Source organism: Penicillium brevicompactum (genome assembly GCF_028827555.1).
Source record: "Penicillium brevicompactum strain IBT 35665 chromosome Unknown utg000006l_segment0_segment0, whole genome shotgun sequence".
Lineage (NCBI taxonomy): Eukaryota > Fungi > Ascomycota > Eurotiomycetes > Eurotiales > Aspergillaceae > Penicillium > Penicillium brevicompactum.
The window spans coordinates 5,786,853-5,801,992 of record NW_026623209.1 but is presented as its reverse complement, the minus strand read 5'-3'; the positions used below and the strand labels follow the sequence as shown (position 1 = coordinate 5,801,992).

Genomic DNA, 15,140 nt, shown 5'->3' with positions numbered 1-15,140 from the left:
GGATGTAGTATATTCAAAGCCCCCAATACTTTCAAGGACGAACCCTGGGGTATCACAATGAGTTTTGCTATGTAAATTACACGAAACTAACAACACACCCTTTATTTCTTGCCCTTCTTCTTTGCCAGTCTCTTTTCTGCGCGAACGTCCTTCTTCATACGCGCATCAACAATCTTGTATTTACCCTTGACACCCTTGGGACGTCCAGAGATACCACGGTTGGGACCCTTGGCAACCACAAGCTTGACCTCCTGCTTGGGCTTCTTCTTCATTGCCCGGTTCATCAGTCTGGTGATGGCACCGGCCTTGTCCCGCTCACTGAGAGCATCGTCCTCTGCCAGGAGTGCTGACTTCTTGCGCAGCTTCTCTAGCCTCTGAGCAGCCTTGAACTTCTTACGTCCCTTGGCCTCCATGACCTTCTTGATGGGTCGTGCGTTGATGGCACGCATCTTCTCTTGGATAGCGGCAGCGGCAGCCTTGGTGGTGGGCCGCACGGGCGTGCTGTGTCTGCCCTCGTCATCGATGAACCAGTCAGGAAGACCATCAGAGTCACGGAATGCGAAGCGGTTGAAGCCATCATCGACAATGTCAGAAGATCGCTTTTCTCCCGTGGCCATTGATTGCGCAAGCGCCATAGCCTCTGCAGTGATAATGTCGATATCTGTAAATAAGACTGCGTTAGTAAATGATCTTGAGGTGGGGTGCTAAACTCGACATACCCAATTGTCCATTGGCTTTCCGCGGCTCTGCATCTTCTGGCTCACTCTCATCGGATTCATCAACCCAGACCGATTCCTTCTTTGCATTCTTCGCATCCTTTTTATTTTTTGGCTTGGGCGCGGAAGCTTCCTCCTCGGGTTCGTCATCCTCATCCATTGCGAAGATGTTGTCACTCTCTTCATCCTGGTCGTCTTCTTCGGGTTCCTCTTCTTCTTCTTCTTCTTCCTCCTCCTCCTCTTCGGCCCCTAGGCCCTGGAAGATATCTTGGTCAAAGAACATGGATGCGTTGTTCGAGAGCTTCTCTGCCCGGGCAGCGTCATTCGCAGGTGTGGCTTCTTCGTCTGATTCCTCGTCTGATTCCGCCTCACCCTCATTATCACTGCCCTTCTCCTTGTCGGAGAAGCCCTCCCATTCGTCGGCCTCATACTGCTTGCGAGTCTTCTTGGCACGCAACTTCGAATCCTTATCCTCCTTGCGACCAGTGTACTGCTCATACATTTGGTCGAGTTCTCTCTCAAGACGATCTTCTTCGTCGTCGCTCTCTTCGTCTTCGGATTCGGATTCTTCGCTTTCACTCTCGGCAGGAAGATCACGAGCGTTGAGGACACCGTCTCGAGCATTCTCACGGTCGACACGTCTCAAGGTAAAAGTGGAATCCTCGCCTCCCATGCCAAGTTGCTCCATACCAATATCCATGGGGGCGGTCATGTTCATCTGCATGCGAATGATGTCCTTGCGCTTCTTCTCGTTCTCCTTGCGCCTTTCCTTCTTGCCCTTGGCGGTTTGCTGCTCCCGCATGCGAACCAAATCTTCCTGGATTTGTAGCTCCTCATCCATAGGAGCCACCTCAGCGACTTCTTCTCCATCGCCCTCCTCTGTGGTAGGCTTCTTCTTCACGACGAGGCCGAACTTCTCACGACACTTGATACGCCATCTGAGCAGGTTGCGGAACTCCTTCTTACCAAGGACCTTCAGATCCTCACAGCAAGTTCGAATTTCATCTGTAGTATCCTCCAAACGATCCAGAGTGGACAGGGCAAGATCGCCTCCCGGTGGTTGTTGGAAGCTGAGTTTGTTGTAACCACCCAGAATGGAGATGGGGTCGATGGTGTTGATGAACTCCGTCACTGGGATCTCTTTGTGTTGGGTCCAGTCTCCCTCCTCGTAACCATCACGCTTGCGCTTCTTCTTTTCGGGGTTGAAGACCTTTGCTTCGTAGTTGGGAGTTGGGTCTTGGAGCTCTGCAAAGACGTGCTTAGGGTCAAGGAACTTAGGGTCGACATGCTTGGGTGCCTTGTAACCACGGCAGACGACGAAGATCTCAGCGGAAACATTTCGAGAAGAAGGAGGCTTGGTAGCCTCAACAGAGGTGAACAGCTGCTTGAAGACCCACAGAAGGGGATTGTAGTCCTTGGACCGGAAAACCTTGGTGACAAAGTTTCCACCCTCAGCCAAGAAGTCGGTAGCCAGTCTCAAGGACTCCAACACAAGTTCTGCCTGGGAGAAAGCATCCTGCACCCACGCGGAACCGACGTTGGGAGCACCATCGTGGAGAACAATATCCGCCTTCCAGTGCTTGATGTGTGAGCGAATCGTTGCGCGACACTTGTCTGTTGTGATATCACTCTGGAACGTAATGGCTCGGGGAATGGGCTTGATGGGAGAAAGATCGACACCGATGATAAGACTTTGCGCCGGCATGTACTCTGCGGCGACTTGACACCACGACTATTGAGCGATTAGACTTTGGACTCTTTGTAAAGGTTCAATTGATGAGACTTACACCGGGTGCAGCGCACAGATCAATACAGACCCTGCTCTTCTCCAAGAATCCATACTTCTGGTTCAGTTGAATCAACTTGAAAGCAGCACGGGCACGGTAGCCCTTCTCTTTGGCAAGCCGATACCACTTATCCAAACGACCTTTTCCGTGCTATGAGACGTTAGTACCTATGCAGGGGGAAAATGTATAAATCCAACATACCTTCTTCTGGATCGCCATCTTGAAGGAATATTGGTCTGAGCAGACCCAAAAATCCTAATTAATGACTGGAAAAAGACGAATGTATACTTTTTCTAATGAGCCGCCGAAGAAAAAAAAAGTTGCAGTACTTTCTCACCGCCTTTCAGCCGGTTCTCCAGATAGCTGCCTAAGGCCAAATCGGTGCCAGACATGTGACGTGATATCACTCAGGCACCTCCCAGTCATTTAGTGGCGCTCTGTAGATGCTTTGTCTTCGAAATCAAACCATCCTCTAGGCCTGATGTTTTCAAGTTTACCTCCATGACATCCAAGGGATCTCGGAAGAGAGTGAAGACCAGCCCCTCCGGCGTGGACACACCAGACACACCAGACACACCTGATGGTCGAGATCGTTCAGACTCCCAGACGCGAGGACGCAATGCTGTAAGCCTGTGAACTCAGTGTAACTTAAAAATGAAATGCGTTTACTCACTCTCCCTCTCTGGAACAGAACTGGTATCCTGGAAGCTGGTCGTCCGTCGCAAGAGTCCCCAAAGCAGCCCCAGTTACCGAGGTTGCCCGTGAGAGCATCTCAGCCGCCAAATCTGTAGCCTCGACCGCTATGAACTCATCGGCTTCTCTGCTTGACACACCTCCCAAAAAGCGAAACCCATCTCTTCAACTCACTCGAAAAGCAGGCGCTTCGACCAGATCCCTCCCCGCTGGCGCTACTACTACGCGAGTCAACATTGCATCAGACGGATCGGCTTCCACTACAGACATTGGCGATAAAAGTGGTACTAGTGCCGACAAATCTGTAACATCCGATAAAGAAGCCTCTGGGGATATCAATAAGCCTGTGGCAGAAGCGGTCCAAGAACAGGAGACTGCCCAAGGCACCACTCCGAGCACGGTGCCCACGGAATCTGCAGAAAGCACAGAGCAGCCTGGTGGCTGGCTATCATGGATTTATGGTTCATCGGATGCAAGTAAGGTTACTACGAGCGCTCCGCCAATCGCAGAAACACAGGAGCGCCAGTCAACCGGCCAAACAACAGAGCAGGGTGCTCAGTCTGCCGCGAAAGAGCTGACCCGGGAACCGGAAGAAGCACCGGGGCAAGAGCAAAGCAAAGATACGATTGAGATCACACCTACGGCGCATAAGCGATCGTGGCTTCAGATGTGGTACGGTACGAACACACCAAGTAGCCAACAAGAGCCATCATCCGCAGCTTCTACAGCCGTGCCTCCTGCTGGTGACGATACCGTCGAAGATTCCAGCTCGAATATGGCACCCAGAGACCCAGCCAAGGGTCAAGGAGAGGCCAACGGTGGCTCGCAAACCCCAGTCACAACTACGAGATCATCCGGTTGGTCGTTTTGGTCGAAAGACACGAGCAAAGGTGGTCCCTCAGATATACCTCAAACTGGCGAAGCAATTGAGGCTTCGGTTGAACCAAACACACCATCAAAGAGTACCGAACTTGAACCGGACACAGATGCCAATGTGAAGATCACCCACACGGGTAGCATCAGGGTCAAACCACCGAAAGACAGTCATTCCAAAGACGGATCCGTGACTACTTCTGATCTGCCGCCCGTTGAGCCTCGTCCGGCTGATATAACTGCGTCCAAACAATTGCAGAAAATTCTACCAAATCAAGTTCTGCCCAATTTCCAAGAAACGTACGCTTTCGAGGAATCGCCCTCAATCTTGCAGAGCCTTGGTCGGTACCTGCATTACAGTAAAGGGCAGGACATTCGACATGTCAGCAGGGTCAGAGAACCACTGCATGTGAAGCGTGCCTTGGCGATTGGCGTGCATGGCTACTTCCCCGCCCCTTTCATTCGAAGTGTACTGGGGCAACCAACGGGGACGTCCATTCGATTCTCCAACATGGCAGCAGACGCCATCCGAAAGTACACAGAGAGCCACGGCTACTCTTGCGAGATTGAAAAGATCGCCCTTGAGGGAGAAGGCCGCATCACAGAGCGGGTGGATCTTCTGTGGAAGTTGCTTCTCAATTATATGGAAGAGATCCGGAAGGCTGACTTTGTGATGATCGCTTGCCACAGTCAAGGTGTTCCAGTAGGAATCATGCTAGTCGCTAAGCTAATACAGTTTGGCTGTCTCGATGGCAAACGGGTGGGAATTTGCGCCATGGCGGGCGTGAACCTTGGACCCTTCCCAGACTACCGATCTCGATGGATTAGCGGCTCGGCTGGTGAGCTTTTCGAATTCGCTCTTCCGTTCAGCAAAGTCTCAAAAGAATATGAGTCTGCTTTGAAATGTGCACTAAATTTCGGTGTTCGCATATCTTACATCGGAAGTATTGATGATCAGCTTGTGTCTTTGGAGGTATGTATACCTTGGTTTGCAGGAAAGGAACAAATTACTTACTTACTCCAACAGTCCTCTCTTTTCTCGCCTGTAGCTCATCCTTACGTCTACCGCGCTGTTTTTGTGGATGGTCGAGTCCATGCCCCCAGCTTGTAAGCTCCAACACATCTCATCACTCAGCAAACAGTATTAACCCGAAGAAACGCAGTTTATCGCATTTAGTCGGGTTTGCTCTCAAGCTTCGCAACCTAGGCATCTCAGACCACGGTCTGATCCGCGAATTGAGCACTCCTCTGGCAGGCAGCCTATACACAGGCGAAGGACACTCCCGGCTATATGACGATGAAGCCGTTTATTCGTAAGTTGAGACATGACCCCTATAGTAGTATAAAACTGACCAAATTCCCAGAATGGCTATCGAGTTCGCCCTAGAGACTTCTTCTGTCCCAGACTCTGCTGTCAGCGTCAAGCGAGCCATGGGCTCTGTGACGCCAAACCCGTACATTCTGCCATTCGCAATGCGGGGTCTCTTGGAAGAAGAATATGTACGGCGCGAAATGAACGATGAGACGATGGAGTTACTCAAGCAGTTTGATGACTGGAAGCCTTCGAGTAAAGTATTGAAAGATGTCAAGTTCCGCCTAGAGGGTATTCGGTCTAAACTATAGAATTTACCGTTTATTATGGGACTCGAGATTTTGATCGAAACAGTTTTGCAAATATGGAAAATCCCATCAAGTTCTATTGTCATACTCTTCTCAAGTCTTAATCATTCCAAGATTCCACGAGGCAGTGGGACTACTTTAGAAATAGAAACTCTTGGAGCACCCCAAGACTATTGAACTTCATCTGCAAGTTGCCAATTTTGGAAAAGTTATCTTGTTATACAAAAATCAGGATGGAATTGTACTTCGCACATATGTTCTATCCATAAGACATGAACTGGAGAGCTATTCAAAGCACTAGTCATTTCGGATGCGGTAGGTGACGACCCCGGAGGGCACAAGCCGGTGGATACTTGATAGCATCAAAAGCTTGGTTGTGCCATGAGATGTTGCAAAAGTGAATGTGATTAAAAAAAAAAAAAAAAAAAGAGTAGAAGTGTGTAGTGGAAAAAGCAATTAAAAGACAAAAATGAAACGCCTGACTCTTCATGCTAGGTGGAGAAACACCTTGGAACTTGATAAAGTGAAATAGTGGAGATCGTCGAGAGGAGCGTCATAAAATGCATCAGATTGGCGTTGATATGCCCGCAGAACAGCAATTCAGAAAGGAAACAAGAGATCTCAAATTAGATAGACGCCATAGAAAATGCCGTCTTGTAGGCACCCTCGATCTCATCTAAATCGAGGTTAGTCATGCACCACGCCATGCAATTAGATAAAACATACCTCTCATTCCGTCCATAGCCTCAAAGGCGAGAGAATAATTCGACACAGCCGTAATGATCCGTTCCAGCCCTTGCCGCAGTTCCTCAATAAGCTGACCAGTCGAGTCACCACTGTTATCATTCTGGTCAGGTGAAAGCTGCTTCGCCACGCGTGCCTTGTAATATATCATGAACATAGCATAACTGCTTTGAATCAAACAGCATGCGAAAGAAGGCATAGTTCTCGGTAGTGTGCGCGGGGATCGGGCGTCGGTAAGTGGCTGTGGAATAGGTAGACTGTGGAAAATGCGGGAAATGAGGAGAGAGGCCTGGAGACAGATTTTGCCGGACTGTTGCGTGCTGTAGGGGAAGCCGGATGCGAATGGGTATTGCGGATATTGAGGGACATGCGTTCTGGTGTCTGAATAATTGTCTGAAGAGGTCGAGGAGTCGGATGGGGTCATGTATTCTGTAGAGGCGGCTCGCTGGAAGGAATCCAGGTTGCTGCAGGGGCACGAGACGTTGTGCATACCTCCTGCTTTGGCGATTGCGGTGTTTGAAGGGTTTGGGGTGCCTGGGGTGTTTGGGTTGGCGGAAGTCAGATCACAGTGCTTTTTGATGAACAGTGGAATGTCTGAGAAGGCGCGGTAACGATGGGTTTTGATTTGCGCACTGAAATTGTTAGTTGGGTGTGGGTGGTTGTCGGGTGGTCAGTACGAACCTGCATAGTTTGATTCGGGAGATCGCGCGTATGCTTTGGGCTGTGATAGATTCGTTGTGATCGCCGAAGTCGGATGTTCGGGGCACCAGAGGCAAAAGTTCTACCTGTGCAATCACAGAATTGGTCCACGCATCGAGTTGTTGCATCCGTTCAAACATATGGTACATCCCTGACTGGGAGTTGAGGCACTTGTTCAAGTCCCCAATGAACTGGGTGGCTGATACAAGGACTTGCTGGGATTGTATCAAGATGTTCCAGCCCTATGATGTATCAGCGACTGTCACCACAAAGCAACGTTTCCGGTACAAACCTCAGCATCTGATGAGAATGTTGGGTATGGAGTTGTGAATTGAGGATCGTTGATGACGATAGCAGGCATCTGTTATTGATTAGAATCGCTCACTCTCGAGACCAAATGACAGGACATACCGTCGTGCTCACGATCGACCCTTGAATCACGCAATAATACTAAACAAAGATTAGCTGACAGTCAAGCAATCAGGTGAACGGAAGCCAAACCGTCATCCACCAGGCTCTCCGGCGAGCCTCGGAAAACTCATCATTCCCCATTTGAGCATGCAAAGATTTATCCAAAGCAATTGCCAAAGCCTGACCAGCACGATACCGCATTTTGAGCAGGTTTCCCCGCTGCGCGTATTCATAAATGGAAAGAACCAACAAAGCCAACAGGCTCTCATAATCCACCGGACAGTGAGGATGGAATGATTGGCGTCCGACAAACGGGCGTCCAGCGGACAATGCCTGAGCCGGATCGGTGGACGACATATCGAGGTCGCATTCCGCCTCGATGGTGGTGTTTGCAAGCTGGGCGAAACTGTGGGCGTAGGCTCGGCGCTGGAGAACAGATGGTCCAGAGTTCGGCTCGAGATCACTTGGGTGCGGAATCAAAGCTAAGATCGCGGAGAGCGCAAGACTTAATGGCGAACGAGGGCGGTACATCATCATTGGCTCAGATGTATTAGAGCCAGGAACCGGGCAATTAAGAGGTCGATCTCGACATGGCGGTGATGCTCGTGGCGGAAGAATTGGGAAATAATTGTGAATAAAGTCATAGTAGGCGTTTAATCTGGGAAATATCAGGGGATGTTCAAACACAAAAGGAGGGAAATTGAATACATACATCTCCGGCTCGCTGCCATAGGTTCTCACGTATGAATTGGTCGTGTTCAATGATGGTGGCACTGGAGGCACCTGCATATGCGACTCGGTTCCATCGTTGGTGAAAAGACCCTGAAAGATGGTGGGCATCTCAGATTGGAAATCTAGATGCCGCAAACCGGCGCCCGGCAGTGAGAGATTATCGAGTTGATTGAAAATCACCGCTGTCGTTGGGTTAGAAATGAGTTCTTCTTTTCTTCGTTTCTTTTTGTTCAGCTTGATGAAACTTGTCAAAACACATACATTCTTCAAAGCCTGGTGAGGGCATGGCAGGGTACGAAGGCGCATCATGACTCTGGTCCCTTTCAGGTGACAGAGAGGACTTTTCCTTCTTCTTCCGAGGACCACCTCTTTTGCTGGGTAAATAAGAGCAATCCCTGTCTTTGTTCACACACTAGGAAGTATACCCGTTAGCCCACTACTACCCGAGTAGTCCGTACGGAGTACAAAAGTAAGTGACATACATTGGAACATGGCATTTGACCGCCACATCGTGTTCTAGAGGCGCGACTAGCGAAAGGTTAGTGGGAAGAAAGAAGTAGCTTGGCGGGATTTACACACCAGGGTAGACAGGCGACTTTGACCGGGGGTTTAGCAAACTTCTTGCGAGTCGGGCGTGAAGCACCGTCGAAAGAGTCCATGGCGAATCACAGGGCGTATGGTCCGCAATACTTGTAATGAGAACCATTCAGTCGGGACAACACCTTCATCGGTCCATTAAAAACATAGTAGTACTATACAGACAAGTCTGAAAAGAAAAGTGTTGATATAGAGGGTTTATGATTGCATGAAGGCAAATCCCGAACCCTTCACGGGTCGGGATTTGCTTTTTGGTATTGAGCAATTAAACCCCGATTTGGGGATTTACTCAGAATTTGTCATGCTAAGATTTGCATTCCACGGTTATTCTAACATTGTCAGATCTATAATTCTTTCTTTATGATCTACCCATGGTGCTAGTGAAAATTGGTGTTCTAATGGTCGGAGGAAAGTCGGGGTGGCACTCAGAAGATTTGAAAAAAAAAAAAAAAAATCCACGAAAAATACCAGAAAACACCAGGCAGTCCGCCCAAGCAAACGCATCTGGACAGACCCAGACGCGTCATGTTACCGAAACTGGAGGATCAGACCACGTGATCCTGTACGATGATGTCGAGGAAGCCCCAGATTCATTGATCGTGATCCTTGGGGCACTACTATCGGCATGATCTGGGTTCATCTGACCTGATCTCACGGAGTATTCCCGGCACTGTCTTCCAGCCAGAGACAAAGATACCAGCACAAAATACCGGTGAAAACTCGCATGGGCGAATATATCAAATTCGCCTGTGGACCCTGAACCACATCTCTGCCCTGCGCCCCCCGGACAGAAGCGGTGATGATTGGTAGACCTGCATATTTTCTACCATTTCCAGATTCAGACTAGCTCATTATCTGCTGGGAACCTTGAAAGGGTTTCGGGATTTACAAGTGTACACAGGTTAGGCATGCATGCAATCTTAGTCATTTTATTAAAGTTAAGCGTAAGCCCTCCCTTTGAGCTTAATACCCGCGACATGTCGCACACTATCCCAAACACTATCGGGGACTTTCACGGGGAGTTTGTGTCCTTTCAGTTGTTGATCGATCAACCACATTCCAACCACAAACTCCTCCCGTAGGAGGAGCCCGAGATGTTGGTGGTCCACTAGGTTCCACACTTGTTCCAGCAGTACGGGTGGCAGGCGGCTGCGGGACCATATCTCCCGAACAACTAGGTTTAGCACCATTTCGGAGGCATACGGTGGCCAATCCCCCGTACTAGTCGGCCCGCATCCATCGTTACCGGCAGGGATGAGTAGCCCTTTATTGGAGGCCCACACACCTTCGTAGCGCTTGCGCTCTTTCTCCGTCACCTCCCTTCGCCAGCGCTTTCGATCTCCTTCGTGGTGTTTGTGTGGGTGTTTGTTGAGAGGGTTTCGATGTTTATGGCGGTCGGAGTCGGGTTTTGGTTGGGCGCGCAGCGTCTGAGGCATGCCTTTGGGGGGACTAGGGGTTCGGGATAGGTCACTCTTGGGTGAATGTGCCAGGTGTAGAATGGACCGTGCCCGGCGTCGCTGGGGAGGAAGCGGCGGGGGCACTTTGATGGAGGGGGATGCGCGTGCTGATGCCAGGGATGAGGCAACAATAGCGTTGGAAAGAGCCTCCTCGCTCATGCCAGAGGGCTCGTCCATAATGCTAGGGGCGCTGGTCGCTTGCGATACGCCTGAGATCGACATCGCGCTTGGTGTGGAGGGTCGCAAGGGCGTAGCGACGACTCCATGGCTTCTGACAGACCCTCGTGATGGCGGTAATCGAGGAGGAAGCCTAGGTTTTGAATCATCCGGAGGCTGCGAAGAGTGCCGAGAGCTCAAGGAAGGGTGAGGACTTGAGCCTCGACTATTTTGATATTCCGTAGTTCTCGACTGTATCGACGGAGAGCGCCTGTAGATTGGAAAGTCGCGATCGGATTCGAGATCATCATCTCGTAGCATGCGATCCAGTGGACTGCTTCTTCCGTGGACTGGGCGCACAGGGGTGGGGGATAAATCTCTCCTTTCTGGCGGTGGCGCTCTGCTGGCACTTCGGATCGCGCCCAACTTGGCGGCTGAGGACGGAGTCGTCAGATCCCGTCCAGGGGATCGTGACGCAGCAAGCCGAGCCGCGATTTCTGACGCGGAAGAAAGAGATGATGCGGACGGCCGTCCTCGCACGCTTAAGGTCCCTGGAGAGACCGGCCTCGTCAGTCTCCCGATCTTGTCCCTGACGGAACCCACTTCGGGGCCTACGTCAGATCCAGTTCGCTGACGACTCAATGGTGCATGGCGATCCCCGCTACTGGCCATCGCAGCTGATAATGCGGATGAAGGCTTCGCTTTGACATTCGGCGAGGGATCTCTGGATTGCTGGAAGGCTAGCGTGGCACCTGTCAATGCGTCATTGCGGGACGCACCCAACCGCGGGTTCGCGGAATTCGGGCCTGCGCCATTCATGGAATCGACAGAGCTTAACAGGCGATGTTTATGTTTTTTTTCCCTTTTGTTTGGTGAAGTTGAGAGATGACGGGTCCCACGCCCGTGCGCCCGGGACGTTTCGTTGCTCAGCCTCAGCCTCAGTCATCTCTCTTGACAACGCCACAGTCTCTCCAACATCCAGAGATAGACACTCTTGGCTCCATGGCATTGAGCTAGGTATATTGAAATGACACTGACTATTGCACGAGACATCTTACGATCTGCTTCCTCAAATATGAGGGCGACTTATGAGTCTATTAACCGAACGGTAAATTGGCGTTTAAATAGTGCAGCCAATCGGTTCTACTTTCTCCGCATTTTCCAAGACACTGCCTGTTCCCCCCTCATTGTCCTTTCTGCAGGTCACTCTGCAGGTGTTTTCGAAAATGCAGTAGGCTAATCAGAATCATCTTTGGTGTCGCCATGCTTTCGGGCAAAGACAAGGATGAGGGTGCAACTCATCTCGGTGATTCAGCACTGGACCCTCGCCCCGAGACTGAGGATCCGAATGAGGAGTCGGGATCAGGGCACGTTCAGTGTGTTGTGTGTAGCAGCACATTCCGACGACCGGAGCATCTCAAACGTCATCTGAGGAGCCATACAAAGGAAAAGCCGTTTGAGTGTGCTCAGTGTGGCCGGCACTTCTCAAGGAGGCATGCGCTTAATCCTTCCCAGCATGAATCATACTAACTCGTCGCAGTGACACCCTACACCGACATGAGATCAGTCATCATACGCCAGGGATCGAGGGCAAAGACCGGACCCATCGAATTACCGTCAAGACTTTCCGTGCATGCTTTGGCTGTGCAACGGCACGCGTACGATGTAGCGGCGGTGCACCATGTGGACGTTGTGACACCCGTTCGCTCGATTGTCAATACCCTACACAAAGACGCTCCAAAGCGAAAGCCTTGAGAGAATTGGACACCAACGAAGCCGAGATCGGCAGGCGCAAGGCTGCGCATCGAGGCTCAAATGCGAGCACTCACCAACCCCAATTTTCTGAAGACAAGCATAATGATTCTGCATCACCAAAACCCTTACTCGGTGTCTTTTCTTCCAAGCCAAACCAGATGAAGTCGAATTTGTCGAATACGCACAGCGCTATGGGGGAGGCATCAGCCCCTCATATTTACCCGCCAAATGCGATGCAGGAACCATCTGCAGTAAGACAGTTGAATATATACAATGGAGGCGACAATAAAAGATACGACTGTTCCAATCCGGGTGTTACCAGGCCAATTCATGCTTCGTCCAGCTTGGATTCTGGGGCAGGGGGTCTACAGCCAGAAACGTGCCACTCAGCAGTCGACATTGAGATGACAATGGAAAATGACGCGGTATCCCTGGATTTTGACCCTAGCTTGTTTGACCAATCAGTGACTTCTACCATCAACTGGCTACCTGCCGAATTGCTTCCAGTAGCCTCGGTCGATCAGACACAGCCCTCTCATATCTCTTCACAACACAACCAAGCTCTGGGCCCAGGACCTTACTTCTCCCAAATGGCGTGGCGGCCCCCGGTCGCTATCTCAGGACAAAGCGATCTTGCACATCGAGAGCCGGCCTCTCAAAGACTGGTGTACATGCCTGTAGGCAGCATGGGAAGCCCTGGCCAATATTCCCACAGTATCGGTGAAGCCTCTCCCCAAACAGTATCAGTGGAATCGACCAAAAGCTCAGCGGACCAGCTTGATGGCGCGGGAAACGGACTTCCTAAGCACAACAAGAGACACCAGCCTTGGCCTGGTTCGCCCGGAAAGCCTATCGGGATTGGAAAGCAGATGCTGCTTGAAGAAAATGAGCATCGTTTTGAATTTCCTGTTATAGCCAAGCCCCGAACAGACCAGAACCCAGAAGTTCTAAACCGACTAGTTCCAAGCATCGAGCCCTCTACTTACAATGAAATTCACCGGCAATTCATCCGCCTGTGTCAGCACGACAACCCATTCTACAAAGCTTTCGACACTGACAGATTTCCCACCGCTGATGAATTGACTTGGCTCATAGCCTGCTACTTCAGTTCATTCCAAGCTGTGTATCCAATACTCCATCTTCCGACATTCAATCCAAATACATGCCACTGGCTTTTGACAACATCCGTAGCAGCACTTGGTTGTCACGTTGCACAGATGGCCGAGATGGAGCAATGTACAATTGCTTTTCACGAGTTTCTTCGGCGAGGAATCCATGTTGAGGTAATTGACAATCTCTATCGATGGGTTTAATTGACTAACATCCAGCAGAAGGACAAGAACTACCAGGATCGAACATCTCTCGACATCACTCAAGCTATTCTGTTCAATTGCATTGGGCTATTGCATAGCAGAAGCGAGCGAGACACACGCTTGGCCTCAAGTTGCTTTAGCGGACTGGTAACGATTGTGAACAGCACCAGGTTATTAGCACCGCAGGGGTCTTGTCTTGACGGGACATCGCAATCTGCAGACTGGACATGTTGGGTACAGGACGAGGTCAGAAGACGTACTGGCTACTGCATATGGGTAAGTCTGTTAAGTGATAAGAGGTTCTTCCTATCTGACAATTTTTCAGCTCTTGGACTGCACGCTTGCCTACTACTTTGAGTATAAGCCATTGCTCTCTCTGGATGATGGAAAAGCTTCGCTTCCCGCTCATGAGAAGTTATGGCAGGCGACCTCGGCAGGGGACTGGAAACAATTATGGGAACAATCACCAGGTACTACACGCTCAAAGTTTGGGACAAAATCACCGCTCACTATTACAGCCAATGAATCACTATACGATGCAGTCCATATTCTCTACGTTGAGAAAAGATTGATATCTGGCATTGGGGAGTTCAGTCACATCTTACTTATACACGCCCTCTATCATCGAATGTGGGAAGTAGGTGACTATTTCCGTCGCCCCCTATCCTTCTGGAATCCCACTGCGAAAAAGCAATCTCGCGAAACCGCCATTCCCACAGGCTCAGTCTGGCTCCCCGGAATTCCGTCTTACTCAAAATGGCGCAACAGTGCATGTGACTGCCTGGATATTTTGCACTGGACCGCAAATAGCACAATAGCCAAAGCCGCCGGCTTCGAGCATCCCACAGTTCTCCATCTTCACACCGCACGACTGTATCTCCTAGCTCCGTTCCGGGAGATGCGATCTCTTGCCACCGCTTTGGCAACAGAGAAACTGCACTGGCGAAAAAGACACCAGTCTCTCGAGTGGCAGTATATCCGACGCTGGATAGAATACGACCAGTACAAAGCGCGCTTATCGGTTATTCATGCCGGTGTGACCCTCTGGCACGTCTGTCGGTACTCCACCAGTGCATTCCACGAACCTGTCGCGACCTTCATTGCAGTGCTGACCCTCTGGGCCTACGGATCTTGCCACGCACGTGCATCTCATGAGTCAAGCCCGCATTCTAACTCTCAGGTCCCGCATCCTGAGACTTTGCGCGAACCGAGGCTCATTCATCTTGATCGACCTTGCGACGATGAGCTTGTGCAGCTTTTTGTTCGGGAGGGTCGTGTCATGAGCGCAAATGTCACTGGTGTTGGGGATATTTGTACAGCTGAGGGTCCCGAACGTCTGTTGCGAGTGGGATGTGAGATCATTGCGGGTTTGACTGCATGGAGCTGTTCGAAGAGATTTGTCGCAATCTTGACCAGACTTGCTGAATTGACTTCGCAACACACATCTTGATTCAGGCTAGTCGACACGATGCGGAACCTGTTTGAGTTGTCACCGAATCCACATCTATTGTGTATACCTTTTCTTTTGTATTGTACACTTGCTCCGTTGCGCTGGCTTACTCATTTTCAATATACCCTAAATAGCTT

The 15,140-nt window shown here is 50.4% G+C and overlaps 5 protein-coding genes across 5 annotated transcripts; 2 read left to right on the top strand and 3 right to left on the bottom strand.

The window, feature by feature from the left end:
• Positions 1-101: 101 nt before the first annotated feature.
• Positions 102-2,722, bottom strand: spb1 (rRNA methyltransferase spb1; the record flags this gene model as incomplete). The annotated part of the gene is made up of 4 exons (XM_056959704.1): positions 102-661; positions 720-2,448; positions 2,504-2,653; positions 2,705-2,722. 4 exons carry the CDS (start codon positions 2,720-2,722, stop codon positions 102-104), a joined length of 2,457 nt encoding a protein of 818 aa, XP_056809094.1.
• A 282-nt stretch (positions 2,723-3,004) lies between these two features.
• On the top strand, positions 3,005-5,692 carry N7506_010410 (uncharacterized protein; the record flags this gene model as incomplete). The annotated part of the gene is made up of 5 exons (XM_056959703.1): positions 3,005-3,127; positions 3,195-5,042; positions 5,097-5,176; positions 5,233-5,382; positions 5,434-5,692. The coding sequence occupies 5 exons, from the start codon at positions 3,005-3,007 to the stop codon at positions 5,690-5,692; spliced, it is 2,460 nt and encodes an 819-aa protein (XP_056809093.1).
• A 623-nt stretch (positions 5,693-6,315) lies between these two features.
• Positions 6,316-8,934, bottom strand: N7506_010409 (uncharacterized protein; the record flags this gene model as incomplete). Its single annotated transcript, XM_056959702.1, has 10 exons — positions 6,316-6,365; positions 6,416-7,065; positions 7,115-7,374; positions 7,425-7,493; positions 7,544-7,582; positions 7,634-8,201; positions 8,256-8,457; positions 8,537-8,687; positions 8,758-8,803; positions 8,855-8,934. 10 exons carry the CDS (start codon positions 8,932-8,934, stop codon positions 6,316-6,318), a joined length of 2,115 nt encoding a protein of 704 aa, XP_056809092.1.
• An 876-nt stretch (positions 8,935-9,810) lies between these two features.
• Positions 9,811-11,304, bottom strand: irs4 (the record flags this gene model as incomplete). Its single annotated transcript, XM_056959701.1, has 1 exon — positions 9,811-11,304. The coding sequence occupies one exon, from the start codon at positions 11,302-11,304 to the stop codon at positions 9,811-9,813; it is 1,494 nt and encodes a 497-aa protein (XP_056809091.1).
• Positions 11,305-11,748: 444 nt separating this feature from the next.
• Positions 11,749-15,003, top strand: N7506_010407 (uncharacterized protein; the record flags this gene model as incomplete). Its single annotated transcript, XM_056959700.1, has 4 exons — positions 11,749-11,945; positions 12,026-13,523; positions 13,572-13,829; positions 13,879-15,003. The coding sequence occupies 4 exons, from the start codon at positions 11,749-11,751 to the stop codon at positions 15,001-15,003; spliced, it is 3,078 nt and encodes a 1,025-aa protein (XP_056809090.1).
• Between the last annotated feature and the right edge of the window lie 137 nt (positions 15,004-15,140).